General features: G+C 34.5%; 2 protein-coding genes and 2 pseudogenes across 9 annotated transcripts; 2 read left to right on the forward strand and 2 right to left on the reverse strand.

Moving 5' to 3' along the window:
* Positions 1-3,874: 3,874 nt before the first annotated feature.
* LOC100812195 (peroxisome biogenesis protein 22-like) lies at positions 3,875-6,764 on the reverse strand (annotated as a pseudogene).
* A 2,863-nt stretch (positions 6,765-9,627) lies between these two features.
* Positions 9,628-16,759, reverse strand: LOC121173138 (protein transport protein Sec61 subunit alpha-like; annotated as a pseudogene).
* On the forward strand, positions 16,556-21,243 carry LOC100813277 (uncharacterized). Of its 8 annotated transcripts, none has more exons than XM_006592332.4 (5): positions 16,560-17,793; positions 19,574-20,095; positions 20,223-20,435; positions 20,742-20,827; positions 20,938-21,243. In XM_006592332.4, exons 1-3 carry the CDS (start codon positions 16,948-16,950, stop codon positions 20,331-20,333), a joined length of 1,479 nt encoding a protein of 492 aa, XP_006592395.1. In that variant the 5' UTR covers positions 16,560-16,947; the 3' UTR covers positions 20,334-20,435; positions 20,742-20,827; positions 20,938-21,243. The 8 variants fall into 8 exon arrangements, with proteins under 8 accessions (XP_003540854.1, XP_006592395.1, XP_006592396.1 ...); XM_006592333.4 differs by having other exon boundaries at positions 20,941-21,243; XM_041007484.1 differs by having other exon boundaries at positions 20,745-20,827.
* A 494-nt stretch (positions 21,244-21,737) lies between these two features.
* LOC100813816 (uncharacterized) lies at positions 21,738-24,540 on the forward strand. The gene is made up of 3 exons (XM_006592335.4): positions 21,738-23,296; positions 23,677-24,207; positions 24,310-24,540. Exons 1-3 carry the CDS (start codon positions 22,514-22,516, stop codon positions 24,418-24,420), a joined length of 1,425 nt encoding a protein of 474 aa, XP_006592398.1. The 5' UTR covers positions 21,738-22,513; the 3' UTR covers positions 24,421-24,540.
* The last annotated feature ends 1,097 nt before the right edge of the window (positions 24,541-25,637 follow it).

A 25,637-nucleotide genomic window follows, 5' to 3' on the forward strand; every position in this document is an offset into this window, starting at 1 on the left:
AACTGAATCCATCTATCATCAATGTCTTCTATACATAGAGAAGGAGCAACAAGGTGAGGCGAAAATGGTTTGCACATACCCAAATTGTCATACAACCCTCTCCAGTCGGTGTATGACAATAGATGGACTCCATCTGATATGTCTGAAAAATAAAGAGAAAAGCTCGAACTCTCTGAATGCACGATGGTCATCATACGGAATCCAACACACAACATCCGATGTCAATCTATCTAAATGTTTAAGATATGTCGATACTTGTAATACCTTCCCAGACTTCCAACGACAAGCACGTGATTTCCTTTCGTGATAATCTTCAACAGCAATACAAGAAGCAATAGAAGAAAGTGCTCGTAGATCCAACACTGCACATATTTTAAAAACAACAAAACAATGAAAACAATACTCAATATAAACTAAAGAACTAAAAAAATTAAAATTAACTGTAAAAGTGTGATATATCCTACAAGTTGTCTGGCAGTCTTCTTTGATGCATCATTCAAATTCTCATACATATGAACCAGTGCGGTAGCTCTCCATGCATAGCTTCCACTCTGGTTCAGGTCACAAAATGCGTCCAAGAATACCACATGAACGTGTGTGGCACTCTTGTTAGCAAAGAGAGTGCAACCTACCAGATGCAACAAATATGATCGAGCTGCTACAATCCACCGTGCTACGTTACATTTGCTCCGATATATGTCTCGCAAGCTAAATAGGTGAACATATGCCCTATGGCATTGTATTGTCTCAACTCTTGCTTATTTTGAACTAACTTCAAGCAATTCAACTAACAGCAAGATGACTTCATCCACATGAAGAGCCTGGAAGCTGTGGAAGACCCTGTTATGGGCATATGTAACAACGATGCCACATCGTCGAAGGTAATAGTTACCTCTCCTATAGGAAGATGGAAACTACTAGTTTCCTTATGTTACCTCTCCATGAATGCCGATATAAGTCCCTGATCACTAGTGTCCAACGAACATGCAATCAGAGGACTTAATCGTGTGGCAGCCACTAAGCCTTTAATCTCTGGAGCAGGCCTGCCAAATTTCTCAACTTTCCTTCCATGGGAGGATAACTTCAACTCAAGACGTTGCTGAAAACCATAATTTAAATAATTTCAACAATAATAACAAATACTTATGAAAATATTATTTATTTAAAAATATAAATACCTCTCAATTCCAAACTTTCGCTGCCACATGATAAACATAGTCCATCAAAACTGATGTGTCGTGGGGTTCGCCTGAAAAACCCTCGGCATCAGTAACTGCATCATCAGTAGCTGCTTCTTCAGGATGATCATGGACCTCATCATCTACATGATCCACATACTAAACATCCTCAAAAACAAGTGCAACTTCTCATTGCCTACGTGCAGATGTTGTGGGCCTTCACCGCTAGAGGACTTCATCTGCATCACAACTGACTTCTCTCCTTAGGGTTCTTCCTATAATTTTGTCTAAAGCCCAACTCAAACATTTGATTTTAACCATAATCTACACATTAAAATAGTCATAACAATTTATGTAAGCGTTCAAACAATACTTCAATCAATTACAATATTTTTTATTTATTTTTTATTTGATCTTTTTTATTACTTTAATATATTCATAAATGCATATACAAATTCTTTTCCAAATATATAGAGTTGACAACACAAATTCTAGTAAACTTAAATTAATGACCAAAATGTAACTACGATTTTGGTTTTTATTTCTAACAAATCACTATTTCATTTTTCAACAAATTACTATGACAATAACTTTAAATTTTTTTTAAAATAATGAAAAAAAATTAATTTTATACTTCCAAACACTATTTATATAAATACTTAATACTATGATTGTAACAATATATATACGACTATATCAATAAAAAAATTGTAATTTACAAATTTACATTTTCTTGTTAAACTAAATTGTCAAATATATACTAATAAAAATTTGGAATTTATGATATCTAACAATTTAAAAAAAAAAATCAAAATACCAAATATAATTAAATTACTTATATTTTTTTAAAAAAATAAATCACAATAATATACACACACACACACACACACACACACACACACACACACACACACACACACACACACACACACACACACACACACACACACACACACACACACACACACATTGTTTTTAAAATAAAAAAAATACTTAACTTCTTTATTAAAAACCAACTTCAAAAAACAAATATAATTAATTAAATAAAAAAACAAAAAAATATACAACAATATTTATTTATTACAAAAATTTTTAAAACAAAAATATTAATTTATTTATAATTTTAAAAAAATTATAAATAATTTTTTTCTTTCAAATTTAAATTACAAAATTAAAATAAATTTACGAATTGGATAATTCGTATAAGTCATATGAATTAACAATTTGTATGCCTTATACGAATTTCCGACAACCAAACACGACCAAAAGCTCCACAAAGCGATAGAGACAAGGAGGGGACACTTACGATGGAGAAGCACAACACCATGACGATTGGGTTTGCGGTTACTGGCAGCACAAACGACAGAACGAGCAGCGGCATGAAGAGAAAACTAGGCGAAGAACGAAGAAGAAGGCGAAAAACAACGTACGAAATGCGTGAACAGAAAAAGAGAGGGAAGCGCTTTCTAAAAATTATGTGAATGACATTTTTATCACTTCACATTTTTTGCTGGTGTATGAGCGGTGCTCAAAGCAAAACACGAGGTTGGGACGTCCAGGGTTCCAGAATACAATGAGAATCTCCTTTTTATATATCTTTTACTATTGGGACACCCCATTTTATTACTTGCACCTCTTCTTCCCCAATTTATACAAAACAATATGATTTCTTTGCATTTCTCACATTTCACCTCTATCAAACACAACATTAATGATAATGGTATCAATAATGGTGACATGAATAACAAAAATGATAGTTATGATAGTGACAATTGATGACAAGGGTAACGATAACAATATATTTGCACAATGTTAGAATGAAGTTAAGAATTTTAATTCAATTAGTAAAAGTTAGGAAATGAAAAATGTTGAATTTAATCAAATTATATTTCCACAAATTAGATCTTAAAATTGTGATCTGTGATCTAAAAAGATTTTCAAATGTTATAATTATAATTGTAATGTTAAACTTCAATTCCATGTGCTAAAATTAAATTGATATACGTCATGAACAAACTCTTTCAAAATTAGTTACTGAATAAAGATACATGGTGCTTGACCAATACTAACTCCCTTAATTTTTTTAAAAACGTAAATAGTTTTTATGCAGAATTTTTAGTTAAAGCATGTAAATGGTTTTTAAATCGTTTAAACTATGCACAAGAAAAAGGAAAAAATTACATGCTATCCTTAAAGATGATTTGAACATACACTTCACTGACACTTAATTTACTCATGAACTTATCTACAAATCATTAGATAACACACTCCACTGCACTGTTTTTTCAGTTTGAACGGTCAAACCTCCAGAATGAATTTGGAAAACTAGACAAATTACTAAAATACTGCAAAATAGGGTATGCATTGGGATTATCGAATACAAACCAAAGAAAAACTGAAATGCTACAACTTGAATAAGAGGAACCAAATACAAGAAAGACAAAAGTTAAGTAACTGTACAATCAAAGATTCAATAACCAATGGACTTTCCTATAAAGTATGAGGATGATCATTAACAATTGTCAATGATGACATATCATGTAATGTAACTATGATCAAAATACAAATATCCAATGAGAATTGATACCTTGACAGTCAGAAAGTATGGATATGAGTCCACTCAAATGCACAATTTCAAACCAAAAGCTCAAATTCAAAAAGAAAGAAATCTTTTCCTCAATGCATTATATGGAGATACATAGCAGGTCTTTCACTTACAAAAGGGGAGAATCAATTGGACTGAAAATCTAACCTATAGCTCTTAAAATGTCTAGGCAAGCTGGAAAAAAATGTGTGGCGATGGTGGAACCAGGCTGCATACAGAAACAAACTAGTATCAATTTAATGACATCCTAGAATTTCATATGGATCCCAAGAACTGTTCCAGGGATGGAGCACTGAAAATGTTAGCAGCAGTTCTTTCGGTTCTAAAAGGTGAGACATGAAGTTGATACTTGATAAATCTCTACAACATGATATGTGTTCGTCATTAGACAATATAAACAAATAACCATGTGGCTATCATATCAAAGTATGAACTTTATAATTGCTGAGTAAAGTTGATGTTATGTAGTAACATACAGCAAGCTGAGAGATAATTTCAGGATTTGAGTCGATATGCCAATCTGGTTCCAGTTGCCGAACAAATGATGATCGTCCATTCTCTGTGCTACAAAAGAGAACCTGCATATAGGAAGTAAAAAGAGCCAATGAAAAAAGTTATCAAGAAGCACAAAAGAGAAAAGAATAGGTAGCCAATGGTTTATAAAACTCAAATATATAATATTCATACAACAGAGAAAGCAAATATATGTGCAACAATCAGACTATGGTGAGTATATGTGGTAACCATATGTTTCTGCAATATTTCTCCAATCCCTTCTCATGATTGTTGAAACAAACTTGATCATATAGTTATAATTTTGCACACAACACAACATGAGGATAAAGTCTAAACCAATGGAACAAAACACTGTAGAATTTCAAGAGTTCTTAAAAAAATTGAGCATGAAACAAGCATCACATGATTAGTGACACTTTTTCTTCTAAGAAAATAATTGTCTGCTTGTATTGATACTCAATTAGAGTTTTTCCAGAAGGAAATGTTTTTTTTCTTTCAAGAAAATGTTTACCAGCATGAAAAATCGTGCAATGTGCCTGCATGTGGAAAGCAAACAGACCATTAGACCCCCTATCATTATGACCTTCTGGCCCAGTATTCTACATTGAATTTAGGTGGGTGTCCCAAACATGTAAATTTTTAGGAAAGAACCACATACAAAGTTTATCTCTCCACTCGAACTTTATATATTAGGCTTATTAGCACAAATGTCCTGTAGGCCATCTTCTATCACATTTGGAAGAGTTTAAAAGATTTCAATCCAATAGATATTCTAATGCTGCCCATCAATATGTATCCTGAACATACAACAATGTCCTCATAAAGTGCAAAAAGACTTGCGCGTAACTATTGTAGTATATTTACATGCATATCTTGTCCTTGACCAAACCACCTGAAGTGAATATCTCAACATCTTCTAATACTACAAGAACTCTTTTCTGTAGAAATAATGATACATAAAGCAAAAACATATTAAATTTTAAAATGCAGTATATATTATATAACAATAGAGTGGCAACAAGGAAAAATTACAAGGAGGCCAACAAGCAATTATAGTTTGCACCTGATATCAATAGTTGTAAGAAATGTACAACCCCGGCAAGTTCAAAATCAAATTAATAATAGTAATTCCATTTTCCAAACACACCCAAAGTTGGAAGATGGTAAAGTATGCTGCCTATAATGTGAAGTGTTGCTGTGACGAACAAATGATATAGGCTAACAAATGAACACACCTCACTTTCATCATCCAAAACTCGATCCATGAGATATAAATCACAAAATTTTGTTATTTCCAACAACACTTCCAGCACAGAGGACCTTATAGTTGCTTGTTTCTGCCAATGACCGAATAGACCACATTGATAAATTTGTCCACATTAATGTCTTAAATATACAAAAAATGGACAATCTCACCACCTAAAGCTCTTCTGTATTACTTTTTTCAAGGATTACTCCAAGATGACGACAAGTTACCTACATAAAATATAAAACAGAATATAGGATAAGATTTGACAACATCGACAAAAACCTGGTAAACAGAAAGAAAAATAGAATAATAGGATCAAGCATATAAGTTGGAAATCAAGTTATTATTGAAGCAAGTACATATCTTATAACAAATACAGTGGTTTTTTCTTTCTAAAGTTTTTACAAAAGAATTTGTACACCATTACCCATGTTTTATTTTTATAATCCATTATTAGATATGGTAAAAACCCAAGCTCCACATTAACTAGAGATAATGCCTGATAAGAGCTTCGGCACCCCTCACCTTATAAATCGGTTTTGTAAGGGATGAGTTTGACCAAAAATCTAAGTTCAATTTGCAAATCAAGTCTATACAAATAGACTGGGGTGGTGAATTCTGCCTATTCATAAAGCACCTTTTTTATCTTGGCATTGTACACATAGTAATATGTCTTCTTATACATCATAAAAAATTCCAAATTGGGTTAATTGAAAGGAAGCCTAGACAAATCATGGCCATGGGTCTAACATTGTAGTGGCATGCATCAATGCCTTTGAATTTATGATTGCACTTTCACTGTTGTGGTTTACCTTATCGATCGTCTTCCCTCAGAAACTCTCAACTTTGACATTCCATTTGTCAAGCTTTATCCCACAATTCCAAATTACAACTTCCTCCGCACCTGAGTGTACTTGCTATCCCTTTTTTGTGTCATATAATCAACACAAATTTGCATTCAGAACACAGGAGAAATCCTTGGCAACTAGAACCTTCCTCACCATAACCATGCCTTTACTCCAAATCTCCACCTCATCACCCAGATAATGATTTCTCTCCTTTTGTTTTCTCTTATTCTTCATTCCTTTAGGTTTTTGTTTCTTCAATCTTGGCTTGTATAAATTTATAATCATTTTTGGCTCTCACATGAATTGATGTTAGTTTCAGTAAATATGTGGCACAATGCACACCTAACCTCTAGTTCCTCTTGCTCCATCTCTCGCTCAATTTCACATTTAGCAAACGTGTTGCTTATTTTTATTTTCAACATATTTTAATTGAACTTCATTGATATTTAAATCTCCTAAAAGAAAAATGAGAACTTGATTGGTAGTTTTCACATGAATGAATATGAATCAAAATTGAGAAATATACAATTCAACATTCATCTATTTTCAACATATTTTAATTGGATTGTATTGATATTATATTCGTTATGTTATTTTCTTTCATGCTAGATTAGGTGTTGTTCTTTTTTAATTAATTGCCTAATATAGTGTTGGAAGTAGTTGTTTGCTTTTATAGCTAGTTCCTTGGCAAATTGTATTGAATATATTTCCATATTATGAACATTGAAGTAGACATTCAATATTAGGTTTAGTTTCTATTCATCTTTGAATATCTTATTTAATTGCATAGAATAGTTGCTTATTTACCGGTGCTTGTTGTTGTTACCTCTGATAATTGGTTGTTGGGTCGATATATAACTGTAAATTTTAGCAAAACATTGATACTTTGGTTGTGGGATCTTCTCCTATTAACTTAGATTTGTATATTTGATTTGATCTCTAGGGAGTAATATATTGCATGTGGTGTCATTCTTCTTCTTATGAACATATGTAACAAATATGTTGTCTGATAATGGTATCTATCTGTTAGGATAGACTCTCAATATCTAGTTTAGTTTTTATGCACCTTTGGATATCTTGTTTCTATGCACCTTTGAATATGCAACCGTTTGATTCTTTTAGCCAACCCTAGATTTAGCATGTGTTTGGAAAATCATTCCCTTAAACTCAATGTCGAGTCTTTATATTTGGTTTAGTTTCTATGCACCTTTAAACCAACCTTAGATTTACCATGTATTTGGTGCATGTAACTTTCAATCATACATGTGTTCAACTAAAATTAAACTCAACTTTGTGAGAAAATAGTAGAATAGGAAAAGAGGAAAGATAATCTTATTCATAAACAACCAAATTAACTTTTTTCCCTTCCTTTCCAACCATGCTGCTACAACAAAATTTTTGTTTGTTGTTGCTGAATATGCGATTACAAAGGAGGCAAAGAAGCAATGCATCATATTGCCAATGAAAACTCTGCCTTTATCATATTTTAGAGTGAATCATGGGGAGGATAACTCTTCCAAAATCAATTGACTCCAATCAAGAATTGAGAGTAGGGATGATGTTTGAGTCATATAAAATGTTTTTAGCTCTTGTATTAGAAATTTGATCTCAGTGAAAAAAAAAACAAAAAATGAATAAGATGCGAAGTAGAATCATTATACACGATGTAAATGTTGTTGTCTTATCTTGAAATGGGGGATGGTTTGGTTCTTTTGTGGGAAATAAATCATTTTGTGTTGATAATTTAATTGTTGGATAATAGTTTCTCTTGCCCTAGTTTAATTGTGTACAATTTTACTACAATCCTTCATTTTACTTGAAAGCCTTGACATATAGTCTAAAGAGGCAAATAATAGGTTGAATATTAATGTTGTCCATCAAGACAATAATAAAACTGCAAATTCCTTTTCATGCAACACTCCTGTCCTATTTGGAGAGAGACAAAGAGTGATTCAATGAGTGTTTCTAAGTAATTAGTATCCAAGACAATAAAATTCTATTTTATCTACCAAGTTTTTGGAACTATTATCGTTAGAATATGGTTGAAAGTAAAGATGGCTACAAGAGGGATCTACATTAAGATTATTCCTAGAAAGCAAAGAAGCTAATTAAGCTTGCTAGCTCTCTCCTTCTCTATAGTCTCCAAGTTTTGTACTAGCAGATGATTGATACGACAAGTAAAATTCTTGTCCCTGAACCAATTTCCCCCGCTAAATCTGCTAATATTGTCAAGGCACCAATACATATGTCTCCAAATGCAATAACAATGGGAATGTGTGTGTGTGTGTATTTTGACCAACTTGCAAAAAGCCTTACTAAAGTTGCAATGAAGCTAGAAATGACATATCTATTATTAGGTTGCTTCATGTGTCTAAAGTAAAGATTTCCAATAACAATATTAGTTTAATTGGAAAATAAGACTTCCAACATCTCACAATATTATAAACCACACAGTTTACCAAACAAATGAACTTTTATTATCAACACATGATGAGAAAACATGCTAGTTAATAGTTATATTGAAGTACTAAAACAAAACAATAAATTTACAAAAATGCATGTCATTTTAGTTAGTACCTTCAGCTGCTTTGCAACATCTCTAGCTGGTGAACCCGAGACTTCAATCCAACGTTTAGAGAACTAGGAACAAGCTAGAAACATAAACACAAGGTAGACTAATGCATGGAAAGGATTGGTTGCCATATTAGCTAAGCTGCCAAAATGAAAATTCAGCTAGAATAGTAAGTAACAAGGTATGGTAAAAATACAATTGATTCAAGTTTTAGATCACATAGGTAAAGTACAAGAATTTTACATGTTTATAAACCAAAAACAATAAACCATACAATCAGAAGCACACTTGTCTAATAACAAGTTTCCCCTATAGTTTTTGTGTAGAAATTGTACAATCCAGTAAAAACTTGTTACCAAAATTTATCCCAAGTGTCAATTTACCATCATTAAACTAATTCCACTATCTGAGAAACAAAGTATAGAATGGAAACAAGGACATAGTATAATATCCTTATTTTTATAAAGGAATCACTATAATTTAATTAATTAAAATACATGGAATAATAAATAGTTCTCTTAAAATACAATATTCAATTGTAAATATTACATTGATAAGTACCAAGTACTAGAAAAATACGTAAATGATTTTTTTTTCCAAAATATACAAAAGCATCATTAATATGAATATCACTCACTAATCAAGTAAGACATAAGGAATAACAATACTCCAAAATATAACCTCTAACTAGTCGGTGACATATTATTTGCATAAAGCCATACAATAAATTGTCTGACGAGGATAATTGAAGTAATTACAAACTACCATAAAAGTACTGAACGAGAACTGATAAAAGGTATTACATCCAAAGAGTTATGCTAGACCTACCATGCTGCAGGATCTAAGAATAATTCTTAAATGGATCTTCCTCGATCTCTAATGTCTCTTTAGCATCACTCACATCCTCGAAAGGGTCTTCCTCCTCGACACTAAGATCATCAATATAGTCCTCCAAAACGGATAACCAATCAATCGGATGTTCATGCAAAAGGAATCTAGTTTGGGTAACTGGATCGTATGACAAATATGTTGGGGAACGTATTCCCTCACATCATGCATCTGTAGGCGCTTCATCCATAGCCAGTGCTGCCACCGGGTGCTGAGGAACATCTGGTTCAACAAATGTGTCATCGTGCACCTTGGGCGGAAGTCTAGGAGGATCCCTTGGCTGTGCTGGACTCATGAAGGGATGAGATATTATGTAGAACAACTCCATGTAGTCTGTTGAACACTTTCTAGGCACAACACATATTTGACCCATTGGTGCAATGTATTCAGAAAACTAAATCCATCTATCATCAATGTCTTCTATACATAGAGAAGGAGCAGTAGGGTGTGGAGGAATAGTCTGCACATACCCAAATTTTCATACAACCTATATCCTGTTTTCTCATAGTTTTGTACCCTGTTTTATAAAATCAATAATTCTTCATTTTTCAATTGATTCTTATGAAATTTGTCAACAGAGAAAGGTCTTTAAGTCTATTTTCTTAGTGGTTTCATAGAATAACATCACAATGCAAAAATAGAATTATAATCAATTAGAATTAAATCAATAACACCATATATCATGTTTTCTCATAGTTTTGTACCTTGTTTTTATAAAATCAATAACTTCTTCATTTCTTAATGGATTCTCATGAAATTTGTCAACATAGAAAGATATTTAAGTCTATTTTTGAAATTAGGCTCACACATCACCAGATGATAACCACACAAAGAGAACTAACCATTTTACCTAAGCATGTTTCACTAGAAATATAGCAGAGTCCTCTGCACATGCTTCTTTCTACTTAAATTAGTTTCCTGACTTACTCATTGAATTAAAATATGAGCGATCCCAAATTTTAAATATTATCACATCTATTTTTTATTTTTTTTATAGTTTTTCACCATATCTACATATTATTTCCATTCTACAATGAAGCCTCTAAAGCAAGAGAGAAGTTGAACTCTCCTCTTGCCTTTTTTGATAAAAAACGGAGCATCACCCTAGGTCATGCTAGGGTTGGTGTTGCTTCTTATAATGGGTCTTAATCCTATTTAGATTAAGGCCCAATTAGGTTAGGTGTCATAATTGAATCCTTAATCTCCTAATTAAGCTTCATAATACGTAATCCTAGTCTTAACTCACTTTTAACTATTAATTCTAACTCTAACTAAGTCTTTTTATTTAATAAATTCTCTTTTAAATGAGTTTTGGTCATATTTACCAATGTCATTAATGAGTCGACCAAAGTCAATCCCTTTCCATTGACTCTATTGGTCTATAGTTGTCTAGTTGACTTTTTACAATTTTCACTAAAAATGATTTTTTTTCCTTATTTTACCTCTAATCCTAATCTATTCTATCTGTAATAGTTTAATTACTTGCTTATTAATCTATCACTATTATTATTTCTAAATTCCTATAATTGAATTTTTGAGATGTTGCACATAGTGAAGAATAATGGGTTGTTGGAGGTATAAAATAACTTGCTTGGATATGAACCTAGCGTCCACAACATTCTTTGATCTCACAGGTAAAAGCACACAGAAACCTTGGAAGTATATCACAATCAGGAAGATCAAAACAGTACCAAGTAGGCATGACAATTTTCCCCGCAACTCGGGGATCCCCGCGGGGACTGCCCCATTCGGGGCCTGCGATCGAGGGAAAATTCCCCGTAGGGACGGGGACAAGGACGAGGACTATGCTCCCCGCCCCGCAGGGTCCCCGTATCTCCGTGTATATAGAATTTTACTTATATACCCTCATAACTTATAATATGTATAACATAAATATAAAGGTTAATATAATATTTTACTAGTAAAAAATACAAAATAAAATTATCATATATATAAGTAATATCTCACAAGTCACAAAGACACAAACATTACCCAAACCCTAAAATACCGCATCAAACATTCAGACTTCGTTCTTTGACTTCCTTCTTCACCTTTGTTCCTTCTTCATTGCTTCACCTTCGTTCCTTCTTCACTTCTTCATCGTTCATTTTACCATTTCACACTGTCTTCACCCTCTTCACTTCTTCACCATTCCTTCTTCATTGTTCGTTTCAGCTGTGAACTCGTGAAAGCCTTCGTTGCACCTTTTTCTTCTTCGAGTCGCACCGTGCATTTTTGGGTTTCGCAACTTCGAATTGTTCTTCCTCTGTTTTATTTATTTATTTCTATTGTATTTTCAATTCTTTGTTCTGCTGCTAGCTTATTGTGATGTTTTGATTTGGTTGATTCATTGAGTTTAAAATTTGTAATCTTGGAATAAGAGTCAGATTTATGCATTTATAATTTTACATGACTCATATTTGTAAATTTTGGTACTTGTTTGTTGTACAAAAAAGGGTACGCCTATTGATCCATCAACTAATAGTATTGCTCCATTAGAAACACAACAAGTTGCTAATGACGCACAAAGCAATCTGGTGGAAGAAGAAAAAAATTCTCCAAATATAGAAGAAGTTGAAGATGTTGAAAGAAGTCCAAATAAAAGAGGATTAACTTCCGCTGCTTGGACCCACTTCAAAAGAAAGAAAATAAAGGAAAAATGGAAAGCTATATGTAAATATTGTGAAAAGAAACTTGGTGGTGATACAAGATCAGGTATGAAGCATTTGCACGGTCACATTAGAACCTGTAAGCTTCGAACAATGAGGGGTCCAAAGCAATCAATACTTAAAACTCTTCAACAATCATTATCTTCAGAAGGAGATAGAGGCGAATCTATTTTAGTTGGAAACTATACCTTTAATCAAGATGCTACTAGGATGGAATTGAAAAAGATGATTGCATTGCATGAATACCCTCTTACTATGGTTGATCACATTGGGTTTCGAAGGTTTTGTAATGTTGTCCTACCTTTGTTCAAAGTAATATCTTGTAATACATTGAAGCTGGATATACTAAAGTTCTATGAGAGTGAAAGGGCCAAAACTATGAGGTTAATTCAAAAAAATTCAAGTCGCATAGCTATAACAACAGACATGTGGACTACATCAAATCAAAACAAAGGCTATATGACTATTACAACCCATTTCATTGATAGCAATTAGAATTTGCAAAGTCGGCATATGAGGTAAATAATCATTCACTTGAAAGTTTTATGATTTTAATTTTATATACTTGGTAATATCTGTAGCTATAGTAACATGTATTCATAGAACTTGGTTTTAAGATGAATAATTATTTTATTTTAGGTTTACTGCTGAAGTTCTTGTAGAGATTATAATTGAACATTTATTTGAATGGAATCTAGATAGAAAGGTATCTATAATAACTGTTGATAATTGTAGTACTAATGATGCAATGATTCCTAAATTTTTTAGCAAGTTTGGACGTAGTTTATTTATTTTGGGAGGGACTTACTTCCATATGCGGTGTTGTGCCCATATTTTAAACTTGATTGTGAAGGATGGAATGTCAATTATCCATGATTCCTTTGAGAAGATTAAGGATAATGTTTCCTTTTGGGTTGGAACACCTAAGAGGGAAGAAGAATTTATTGAGACTTGTGAACAGTTGGAAATTCCTTATTCAAAGAAACTTATGATGGATTGTAGAATTAGAAGGAATTCAACTTATTTAATGCTTGTTTCTGCATTGCCATATCTGGAAGTTTTCAAGCGTTTGACTCAACGAGAGCCTGAATATAAGTCATTGCCAAGTGATGATGATTGGAAAATGACAACTGAAATTTATGAGAAGTTGGAAATCTTTTATAAAGTTACTGAGTTATTTTCGAATACACAATATCCAACTTCAAATGTTTATTTTCCAAAAGTGTGTGAAATTTGATTGGCTTTGAATGAATGGATTTTTTCTTCTAATAGCACCATTCAAGGTATGACTGACAGTATGATTCCCAAGTTTGAGAAGTATTAGGGCATGATCAATAGGGTGATGGCAATTGGGGTTATTTTGGACCCTAGGTTGAAAATGAAGTTGCTAAAGTACTTTTTTCCTCTCATGTATGGAAGTGAAAGCACAAATCAATTGAATAAGGTGACAAAATTATTAGAAGATTTGGTTTCTGAATATCAATCTAGGAAAAAGATGACTACTTCTATTTCCACTTCATCTTCAATAGTGCCGGGTTTGGATAATAATGGTGGAAAAGTTGAATGGAGTTCTGATTTTTTAAAATATGTTCAAGAAACTTCTTCTTGTGATTGTGTTAAATCTGAATTAGATTTATACTTGGAGGAGCCTGTATTGTTTAATCAATCAAATATTAGTAACTTTGACATTTTGGGATATTGGAAAAACATTGGAGTCAAGTATCCTACTTTGCAAAGGATTGCTAAAGATTTTCTAGCTATTCCTATCTCAACTATTGCTAAAGACTTTCTAGCTATTCCTATCTCAACGGTTGCTTCAGAGTCTGTGCATTTAGCATTGGTGGACAGTTTCTCACTCCATATCGTAGCAAATTAAATGAAGACATTGTTGATGCATTGATGTGCTCTCAAGATTGGTTGCGTAATGAGATTGAAGATAATAAATTTAATTTTATTTGTAAATTTTTCTTCTAAGCAATTAATTTATTTTAATGATTGTATAATTGTGTCATTAGGTTCCTTAAAATCAAAGATAAAATTTTGCTCAATAGTTGATGACGCAGACACAACAGCGCCAATGGTATGAAAATTTTATTATATTAATTCATGACTTTTTTATATTTTATAAACACATATTTACATGTTTCATTGTGTAGGTTTGATGTTGAAGATGTTTCATTGTACTTGGATGGAAGTATGAAGACTTGATTCACTATGATGATGTTAATTTATTGTATGAAGACTTGTAATGTTATGCTAGCTTTATTATTTTTTTATTGTGTAATACTGTAACATTAATGTGTACTTAGATATTTCTTGGATGCTTTTATGCTAGTGTGATTTTATTACTATTATTATTTATTTATTTTTGTATTTTTAGTCATGTTTTAAACTTAGAATTAAACCTTAAATTTATTATTGTTGAAAAATTGAGATAAAACAAAAAAAAATATTTTCTTTTATAATTTTTGACATTTTTTAATGTAAAATGGTGTTCCTGTGGGTCCTCGCGGGGAGCCGAGAAACGGAAACAGGACAAAAAATACCCCCACCACGTGAAGCGAGAACGAAACAGGATAAGGTTCGCGGAGGAGTACTCCCCACCCCCGCTCCGCGCGGATGTCATGCCTAGTACCAAACCAAACATATTTGCCACATTGGGAGGGTTTTGGCGGTAACATACTTCTCCAAGGGCCTGAACCTTGTCAGTTCTTTAGCAACAAATAGTTCTTTAGCAACAAATGGAATATAGCAACAATGACAACACCCTCAAAATCAGCTCCCCGTCCTCTATTAATGGTGGTGGAACTAAATGCTTTCCATATGATGTTTTCACCACAACATAATTAATGTGACAATTCATTCAAACAAGTTACACTTTGTTTAATAGTTGCTATTGCTATGAGACACAAAACTCAGTGCTGGAAATAAATAAATTAAGGGTAAAGTATACTTCGGTCCTTCTAAAATATATGAAATTTGGAATAAGTCTCATAAAATTCTTAGTCTCATTTCAATTCCTCTAAATTTTAACATGTCTTCATCCATTATGTTAACTCTATTAGTGAATTATTTAAGTGGCAGACTCTCTTAGACATTTGTCCAACAATTTTTTTTAAAAAAATTGGTGGTAATACATGTTAAATTACTGAATGAACATACTGAATTTATTAACAAAAATAATATAAAAAATGAATAATATATTATAATTTTAGAAGGAATGAAATGGGATAAATTTTTTTAGAGGAACCAATTCTAGATTTCACATAGAGAAAAAAAAAATACTTTACTCATTAAATAAAAGTAAAAGAAGACTTCCCATATATTAGTGACAATGAATAGAGAAATTCCATATACCAAACCATAAAGAACATACCCAACTGCCTGAGCAAAGGCTATCGAGATGCCAAGTAGCTTCTGTGCACCATTTTTGGGAGAGTAAAAGAAATTATATATGTCATTAGGCAACATATATGACAACACAAAACCTCCTTAAAACACGAGAAGAATTTATAGGCATAAGTCATAACCCACGTGTGACAAATTGACAACCACAAAAGCAAGCAGCTAAAATCACATCACATGTATGTATTGTTCAAAGGCAAAATGTAAAAACATGCATGCAAGTCAAGAAAGATATATACTTACAAGAGAGCACGATCCTCCCTAACATTGTTGTTGTCCACTTGAGTTACAAAGAATTTGCATTAGCATCCTAGAAGTGAGACTGGGGGTGATTCCCAGCTCCATGACAGTTCCACAACTAGAAGCACCTGTTGTCGGTTGAGTGTGAGAGTTGACTGCCAACAATTAATAAACAAAATAATCTTATTTTCTAAAAATAAATAATTTTAAATACATTTTTTAATTATTAAAAATGGCATATTGTAGTACTCTAATCATGTTTACAACATACCATAAAAGGGCAATGATGCTTTTACTTCCTGCACCCCCTTTTTGCTTCCTTCACCCCCAAAGGACCTGAACGAACACAAATATCCCTGTCTTACCAAGCAAGATCTGCCTCCACCCAACATCACCGTCGACCCAAACACCACTTCCACAACCACCTTACACTGGAAAAGACCTTATTAAGAAAGGACAATTTTGTCAGCATGTCTGAGCAAAGTATGGGCTAAGCCCAACAGGGCCCAATAAAAAGAGAAAGAAAGAGTCCAGGTTGAAACCGCAACTCAATCTCCATTCTCCAACTCCAAGCACCGTGGAGCTCCATTTTTTCTTTCCTGTACAAACAAGAACAAGCACCTGTTGCTTCCGTCACCGGTTTTAAAAGCTAACCTTAACTTGGAGGTTGATTTTGTCCCCTCCGTGAGCCTTTTCTTCTTCTTCCCCACCTTTCTAATTAATAATAATTAAAATAAAAACAAAAAAAGCAAGCAAGGAACAAAGACAACAACAATTATGTTCCAGCGAAGAAAAAAGGAACACGGTCATAGTACCTTGCCACTTTCCACCACCTCAGACTTAGACAACACAGCAACAGCAATGCCTCCTCTTCCCACCATCAGAACCAAAACACCTTCCTTCAAATCCTTCCTCTTAACCCTATCTATCCTCCTCAACCTCTTCCTCCTGTGGGCCCCACCCAACTCCTCATCACCATCACTGCCCTCATCCACGTCCGCCCTCATCTCCCGCCTCTCCCCCACCACGCGCCGCCACCTCCTCTTCTCCGTCGCCTCCTCCTCCACCTCCTGGCCCCGCCGCCTCCCCTACATCAACCTCTGGTACTCCCCCGCCACCACCCGCGCCCTCGCATTCCTCGACAAAACACCACCCAACGCCACCTCAGCCGACGATTCCTCGCCGCCGTTGGTGATCTCCGGCGACACCTCCTCTTTCCCCTACACGTTCCGCGGCGGGCTGCGGTCCGCCATCCGCGTGGCGCGTGCCGTGAAGGAGGCCGTGGATCGCAACGAGACGGACGTGCGGTGGTTCGTGTTCGGCGACGACGACACTGTGTTCTTCGTCGACAACGTGGTGAGGGCGCTCGCGAGGTACGATCATAGCAAGTGGTTCTACGTCGGGAGCAACTCCGAGAGCTACGAGCAGAACGTGAAGTACTCGTTCGAGATGGCGTTTGGAGGTGGTGGCTTCGCGATCAGCTACTCGCTTGCTAGGGTTTTGGCGAGGGTTTTGGACTCGTGTTTGAGGAGGTATGGCCATTTGTATGGAAGCGATTCGAGGATTTATTCTTGCATTGCTGAGCTTGGTGTTGCGTTAACTCACGAACCTGGATTTCATCAGGTACTTTGTGATTATTATTATTATTATTCAAATCTGGTTATTGTTTTTCTGTTACGTTTTTTTTTTTTTTTTTATGATTTTGATCTAAGTGCATGTGTTAGATTCATTGACTATGCTGTTTTCTCTTTTGTTGGTTGTTTGCATGTTTGTAATGAGGAACAATGAACTCAATGTCTGTGTGGTTTATCTTATAGATTGATCTGATATTGGACTAATTGATAGAATTTAGTTGATATGGCTTGTGTTCCTCTCTGATTGAGTTTGTGGAATAGGGTATTAGGAAATTAGAGTGGGTTGGTTTCCACATGTAGTTCTTCATAATGCACTGAACCAAGGTTCAAATCCTAATTGATAGAGGTCCTCACGTTAGGGCATGTTTGGATTAAAGTTGAGACTTGAGAGAGTTCAAAAGTACTTTTACTCTAGAAGCAACAAAATTTTCCTTTTCCGTTCATGCATTGAAACATGCAATTTTAAATTAAAATTTGCCAAAGTACTTCTATAACTTTAAATCAAACATGCACTTAGTGCTTTGAATAGAATTACTTTCAAAAGTGGATTCGCGTGGGAAGCCAAAAATGGAAAATGGAAAATGGCATAAAATGCAGTTGATGTGGCCACAATTACAATTGCTGTTGTGGTCGTGGACACTTAAAAAACCTTGACATTTTGGCCAAAAGCATGGTTGTGTATTGTTTTTTAAAACCTTGGTTGGATGTTCTATTTTAGGAAATGGGGAGTGAGAACCAACTGGGTTTATTCCCACATTTAGTCCCCCACAACATGCCAAATCAAGGTTTGAATCTCGGATAGGAGACGTATTCACATTTGGTGTCCAACAATGTCTTAAATAAGGTAAGATTACCCCTGAAAGAGGATACTTGTGTAACCAAAAAAAGGAAAATGTTGGAAACATGAATTGGTTCCCACTCCCCACATTTAGTCTTCATAATGTATCGAACCAAAGTTCTAATCTTGTCTGGGAGAGTATCCATGTTTAGTGTTCGGCAGTGCTTTTGAAGGAAGATACCTTAGTGGTAAACCAAAAAAAGGGAAATGGCGAGTGGGATGAGTAGTCTTGATCTGTTCTTTAATTATCCATGAGATGTGATTTTTGTTTCTGGTATAGTGTTAAAATGTGCTGAAGAGTTCATAGATGTCCCATTGACTATTTTATTCCTTACTTCTTTTGTGGATATTTGAGACTTGTTTAGAAGGACAAAACTTAGATGTGTAAGCTATAGGTATTGCTTTTGGTGCTGTTTTTTTTTTAAATTAAAATAGCTTTTTGAACTCGGTGACTAAAATTAGCAATAATTGTTGAGATGAAAAGTTAATGTTGATTGGAGAACATTATCAATGGTATTGTATATAAGTTTTGTCCATAGATAAAAGCAATTATGAAACACGAAAATGTGCATTGTGTTCTATTTTACTGGTTGCATTCAATGTTTGTATGCACAATGTGTAGTTACTTAAATTTTAAAGTGTATTTTGGTCTCATGCACACTTGGGGTATGCATGGAATGATAAATCTAAAAATTTGTTTATATTGTTAAACACTTTAGCATTTCAAAATAAATATCTATCATAGGTGTCAGGTGCTTGAGTGTGTTGTCTTGGTCTTGAGTTTGATACTTTTGCTGGATCTCGTCAAGGCTGCTTGACTTCTATAGTTCAGGGGCACTCTTTTATCTTTATAGTTCAGGTCTAAAACTTGTGCAAGTAAAATGATAGTCTCTATGGAAATAATAATTTGGTCATTTATTTTTCACACCAGTTAGATATGCGGGGGAACTTGTTCGGGATGCTGGCTGCTCATCCATTATCTCCGTTATTGTCACTTCATCACTTGGAATCAGTGGAGCCCCTTTTCCCGGACATGAACAGAGTACAAGCTTTGGAACATCTTATTGCAGCTGCAAATGTAGATCCTGCCAGGATCCTGCAGCAAACTGTCTGCTATGATCGATCAAATTCTTTGACCTTCTCGGTTTCTTGGGGTTTTGCTATCCAGGTTTATCAAGGAAATGAACTTCTACCTGACCTCCTTTCACTGCAGAGAACTTTTGTGCCATGGAAGAGGGGTAGTAAAGTTAATGCCAATTTTATGTTTAACACCAGAGACTATCCTAGAGATCCTTGTAAAAGGCCTTCTATATTTTTCTTTAAAAGTGTTGCATCTGATAAAAGGGGCATTTGGAGCAATTACAGTGGACATGTTGTTGGGAACTGCTTTGAATCTACACTGCTCAAGCAGATCATAGTTTTTTCAAAGAAGCTGGAGCTTAATAATGAACAGGTTTTGTTAAAGCAATCCTAGAAATGGATGATTTGAATTTTTTGATTATTTTTTGTTTGTTTGGTCTTGTCTGCATTCTTATTCTAGTTATTTAACTTTATGTTGCCTTATTGGGTCCTTATGACAGATGATTGCTCCCCGCCGTCAGTGCTGCAATGTATTGCTGACCTCTAATGATACAGTCAGTCTTCATATTAGACAGTGTGAACTTGATGAACTGATCTCCATGCAACCCTAGCATTCATTTAGGGAGTGGCCTCCTTTAAAAGCTTCTTCGAAATTTTCAAGAGCATGAATGTCCGTGTGGTAGCTGATGTGAGGTGGATGCTTCTTCTTTAAGGTTGATCTTATACCTTGTTTTGATAGGAAAATCATGTGAATCTTTAATTATTTTCTTTGTTTGAAAATTGAATAGAAGGTAAATAGTTTTTTTTCCCCAACATTCTTCAGTTCTTAATTAGTTTTACTATATCATTGAACAAGAAATACCCCAACAGGACACAGCAAGCAGTATGTCTCTAAGTTTACATTTGTTGTTGTGTGATCTATGTAGTTGACCTCACTCAGTGGGATAAGCCTTTGTTGTTGTTGTTGTTGTTGTATTTAGGCCCTGCCTTTCCTAATTTCTATTTCCTCATCTTTGCAGTAGAGAAAGATCCTTGTCCTTTTTGTTGAAGAAAAATAATCAGAAGATAACTCTTAAGATCTTGCTGGTAATCAAACCCCTCTCAGGTAGGTTTTTCGTTTGCTGGAAAAGTGCTCCACCCCTCACAATCTGCCCCAGTTGCCTGGCTTGTTTTATTTGCTGCGTAGCTGATTTTTTCAAATGGTTTATTTCCCAGCAGTTGCACCTAACAACATTACATGTTATCCACTTCTGATGCTCAAAATTTCAGGCAATCTCTCGTGGTATTTGGAGTGAGGTAACCTCAGTCAAGGTTTCCAATTATAAATTTGAAATGTGATCCCAACGAGATCATGTCTCAATTCATGTCATTTGCCAACTAGTTCTTTTGTTTGAAAATTCTGTAAATTCTACATAATTGTTTGCTGGCTGCATGTTGGTAATATACTTATAAACATTAAACAGTCCGTTGGAAATATTTTTAGAAATATTTTAACTCGAATGATTAATATTTTTTTATGCATATAAGAGATGAATTTCATTTACATTTGTGCGTGAAGCTGAACATCTCAATCATTAAGTTATATTTTATTTCCGAGTTATGTGGGCTTCCAAAATTCCATGCCGTCCCATACGCGGCTTCTCGCAACAACGTTACAACTCAGCTTCTTTCTGTTTTATATAAGTAGAGATCCTTGATACATGGCGTACTTTTTTCTGTTTTTTTTGTTCATTCCAGGAGACAGTAAACAGAATATAATCAAGCATATAATCTAATATTAATGCTATTTTATGCATTACCTTACTTTAATACTCCAAAACGAAAATAAATGCTTAGTCCACGAGTTAAGCATAATTTGAACCAGTCAATTATCTTGGTAGTAGAGTTAGGGAGATACAGATATAACTTACAAGAGATTTCGTGAGTGATAATATAATATAATAATAACCGAAGGAGCAAAACGGAAAAGTAAAACTGAAAAACGCACAACTCGGTAGAAAGACAATAAATACGCGATAAATCTCAAAACAATGCCGGAATAATCGTGCTTTCAGGCCTAAATTGTAAAACTAGCGTGAACAATATTGTGTTGTTCCACACCAACCTTATTCATTTTTCATGTGATGTGACAGTGTTAAAAGCGTTGGCCATGTAAAAAAAATCTTGACGTGGAAGACTAGAACCTTTTACACGTACGATAGGTGGCCTAATCCGCCACCACTTTTTTTCTTTTTTTCCATTCTCTTCTGTATCATAGTCAATGCATATAAATTCAACCACTCGAATCCATTAACCATCAACACCAGCCAACCGTGCGAATCTAATTGGCAGGGACACTTTGAGTTTTCCTCTAACACACCTACCATAGTTTTTTTTTTTTTTTTTTTCTGATTCAAAAATCATGGATATTTTTTAACCACTGTATCAGAGATTAATTTGTTCGAAGTATCACTGACCTAAATTTTTTTTATACGTAATAAAAATCGAACAAAATTCTTCCACTACATTAGACCAGTGCATCAATCTTGGGTTTACACACCTACGATAGTTACACATGGAACATTAACTGATCTAAAAAAAAAGCTAAAATAATCAGCTTTCTTACGCCGAGGATTACGGCAGAACTTTGCTGAGTTATACTTATATACATCAAAACACGTCTTAAACCGATCTCACTTCTCACACATAGCACATGAAGTACCATGTTCATGTATTAACCTATTAAACCAAACCAATAGTAATCCTCTCCATCAGTGCAGAAGAGAATACTAGATCCAATTCTTGTTAAAAAATGCAGCTTTTTCACAAACCCACCAAGGGCCAGTCTCTGGTTAATTTGATCTTGGTTTCTTCATCGTTCTGTGCCCTCTACCTCATTGTATCAGTGCTGCTTTTGGGGCCTTCAAAGCTAGTTCATGTGAATAGGTCATCACAAGATGTGTCCACACCAACCACCATTGATCACCTTGTGTTTGGAATTGCTTCAAGCACGAGTTCGTGGGGCAAGAGGAAGGAGTACGTGAAGCTGTGGTGGAACAACACCAATACCAAGAAAGCAATGAAAGGGTGTGTGTTTTTGGATAGTCTCTCGGATGAAGACAATGCTAGGAATGCGAATGATACTTCTCTTCCTCCTCTCTGTGTCTCTCAGGACACTTCACGGTTTCGTTTCACTCACAAGGGTGGTCTGCGCTCAGCAATACGCGTGGCGCGTGTTGTTGCGGAGACCGTGGCGCTGTACAATGATTCGGACGTGAGGTGGTATGTGTTTGGAGACGATGACACGGTTTTCTTCCCGGAGAATGTGCAGAAGACGCTTTCCAAGTATGATCATGAGCTTTGGTACTATATTGGTGCACACTCTGAGGTTTATGAGCAGAACCGGGTGTTTGGTTTTGGAATGGCTTTTGGGGGTGCAGGTTTTGCTATCAGCTCCTCTCTGGCTAAGGTCTTGGCCAAGGTTTTTGATTCGTGTATTGAAAGGTACCCTCATCTCTATGGAAGTGATGGCAGGGTGTACTCTTGCTTGGCAGAACTTGGGGTAGGATTAACACATGAACCCGGTTTTCACCAGGTAAAAAATAGTTTGAACTTTTGAAATGATGAATATTTTGGGAGATTTGATGATTGTCTTCCTTTTGATCTGTCTTATTGGTGCATGTCTGGTAATAATATAAAGTTTTTTTTTACACTACTATCTGATCATGAATTTTTTATATATGATAAGTTTATTAATTTTTATAATATTTATTTTTAAAGTCATATCAAAGATGATTTCTGATTAGTTGACATATAAGAATTTTTATAATGACACTGAATCAAAATTGAACTCTTGTTTTTTTTGGGGAAAGAATATTTTACATAAAAAGTTCTTTTATGAATTTAACAAAAAGATTATTTGGTCATGATAAGCTGAATTAATCTTTTACCCTTGTGATTATGAAATTGGATCAGGTAGATTTAAAGGGAAATACCTTTGGCCTATTGGCGTCGCATCCTTTAACTCCTCTGTTGTCGCTGCATCATCCTGATTACACTGATCCAATCTTTCCAAACATGACAACTAAACAAGCTCTGAACCATTTATTAGAAGCTGTAAATGTGGATTCCCAGAGGATGCTGCAACAAGCAATATGCTATGACAAATGGTTTTCATGGACAGTTTCAGTGTCATGGGGATACGCTGTTCAGGTTTTCCCAAACCATATGCTTTTGCCAGATGTTCTGAAGGTGCAAGAGACATTCAAGCAGTGGAGGAAGGGAAACATGCTGGCAAAATCATATACTTTCAACACAAGAGAACTTCACCCTGACCCTTGTAAAAGATCCACTGTTTTCTTTCTAGACAATGTGTCTTCTGGCAAGGATGGCATCATTAGCAGTTACAAGAAATCTTTTCAGAATTGCTCAATCGATGACGTATCACCAAAGAAACTGGAAGTGATCAAAGTGGTCACAAATAGGCTAGACCTTGACATCAAACAGGTAACTATGCCAGATATTAGTATTAGTATTCCTTCAGGGCTATTAGGATAATGACTTGACATTGGTAATGGTAGTACTTATAAACTTTTCTTTTGTATTCAGTTGCATGCTCCAAGAAGGCATTGTTGTGATGTTTTGCACTCTACTGCCCGGGACAAAATGGAAATTGCAATAAGGGAATGCGAAGATGAAGAATTGGTTTACATGCACTGACAGAAGAGCTGCCTGTGACCAAATGTTGGTTCTTTTATTCTTAATATAATGTACCAATGATCATGTAATTGATGCTTGGTGAGAATGCAGATAGGTGAGATTACAAGAGTAGATTAATTAGTAGCTTTTACCCCCGACTTATTGTATCTATTGAGTGTAAAAAGTGCGAAAGTAAATCAATGTAGTTTATGATTAAGTATTTTTCTACATTGTCAGCTAAGTATTTTATTCAACTCAAAACTATGTGCCTCATTAAAACTTAGGAAAATTAAGAAGTTACAACTAACATAGTTAAATAAAGTTCATGCTACAGGATTGATCGGTTGAATTCAATATTATATGTCATAATACCAGGAAGAAGAAGAGAAACTGCTCAAGAAATACGATTGTGTGACCTGAAATGTGCCTCTTATGCCTAAAATTATCCAGCTCACTGTGGCAACAATATATTAGCACCACTTTCTGCAACAGTTACAACTAGCAACCTTCGATTAAAAACCATAAACAGACCGATGGAATTCTTCTTTTCACTCCTTTTTTTAACCTTCAGAGTCTTTCACAAGGCTGTTTTATGACAGAAGCTCATGCATGTTTGTTCAGTCTCTGTAAATTATTCCTGTAGGGCTGCAATGACCCTTATGGAACCATCCTAAGTGATCTTCTGACTTATCTCAAGAATGTAGCTCCATCTGATCGTCTGTGACACTGCTGTGGTGTAACTTAATTATTGAATTATTTAACTATTGAAAGTAGCTTTTCTTTTCACCTTCAAAAATAAAATTTTCAAAATAAAATAGTAAAACAATAGAGATAAAAGTAGTGCATCATAGTGTATAAACATTATCACAATTCCTCGTATTCTTTTATCTAGTCTCTTCAGGGTCAACTACAAACTCAGGTTTTGGAAGAACTCTTGTCGGTGTATGTGCAGATACAATCAATGAGATAGTATTCACACTAAGAGTATTTACAAAGGTATCAAGGAATGTTTCACAATTATTGAGAATAAATGAACTCAATGAATTCCAAATTGGACATTCTTTGTAACTTGATGAACTCTTAAGAGTTTCCTCAATGGATAAACTCTGATTTTCTCACCTTTTAACACTCAGTGAATGGATATACAATAAAATACAAAGACTGGAACACTTTATAAGATATTATAGAAACTAAGAACAAAGAAAAAAGTGTTTGACTAAGAAAGGTATTTCTCTTCA

The sequence above is a fragment of the Glycine max genome, chromosome 12 (genome assembly GCF_000004515.6).
Source record: "Glycine max cultivar Williams 82 chromosome 12, Glycine_max_v4.0, whole genome shotgun sequence".
NCBI classification, from domain to species: Eukaryota; Viridiplantae; Streptophyta; class Magnoliopsida; order Fabales; family Fabaceae; genus Glycine; species Glycine max.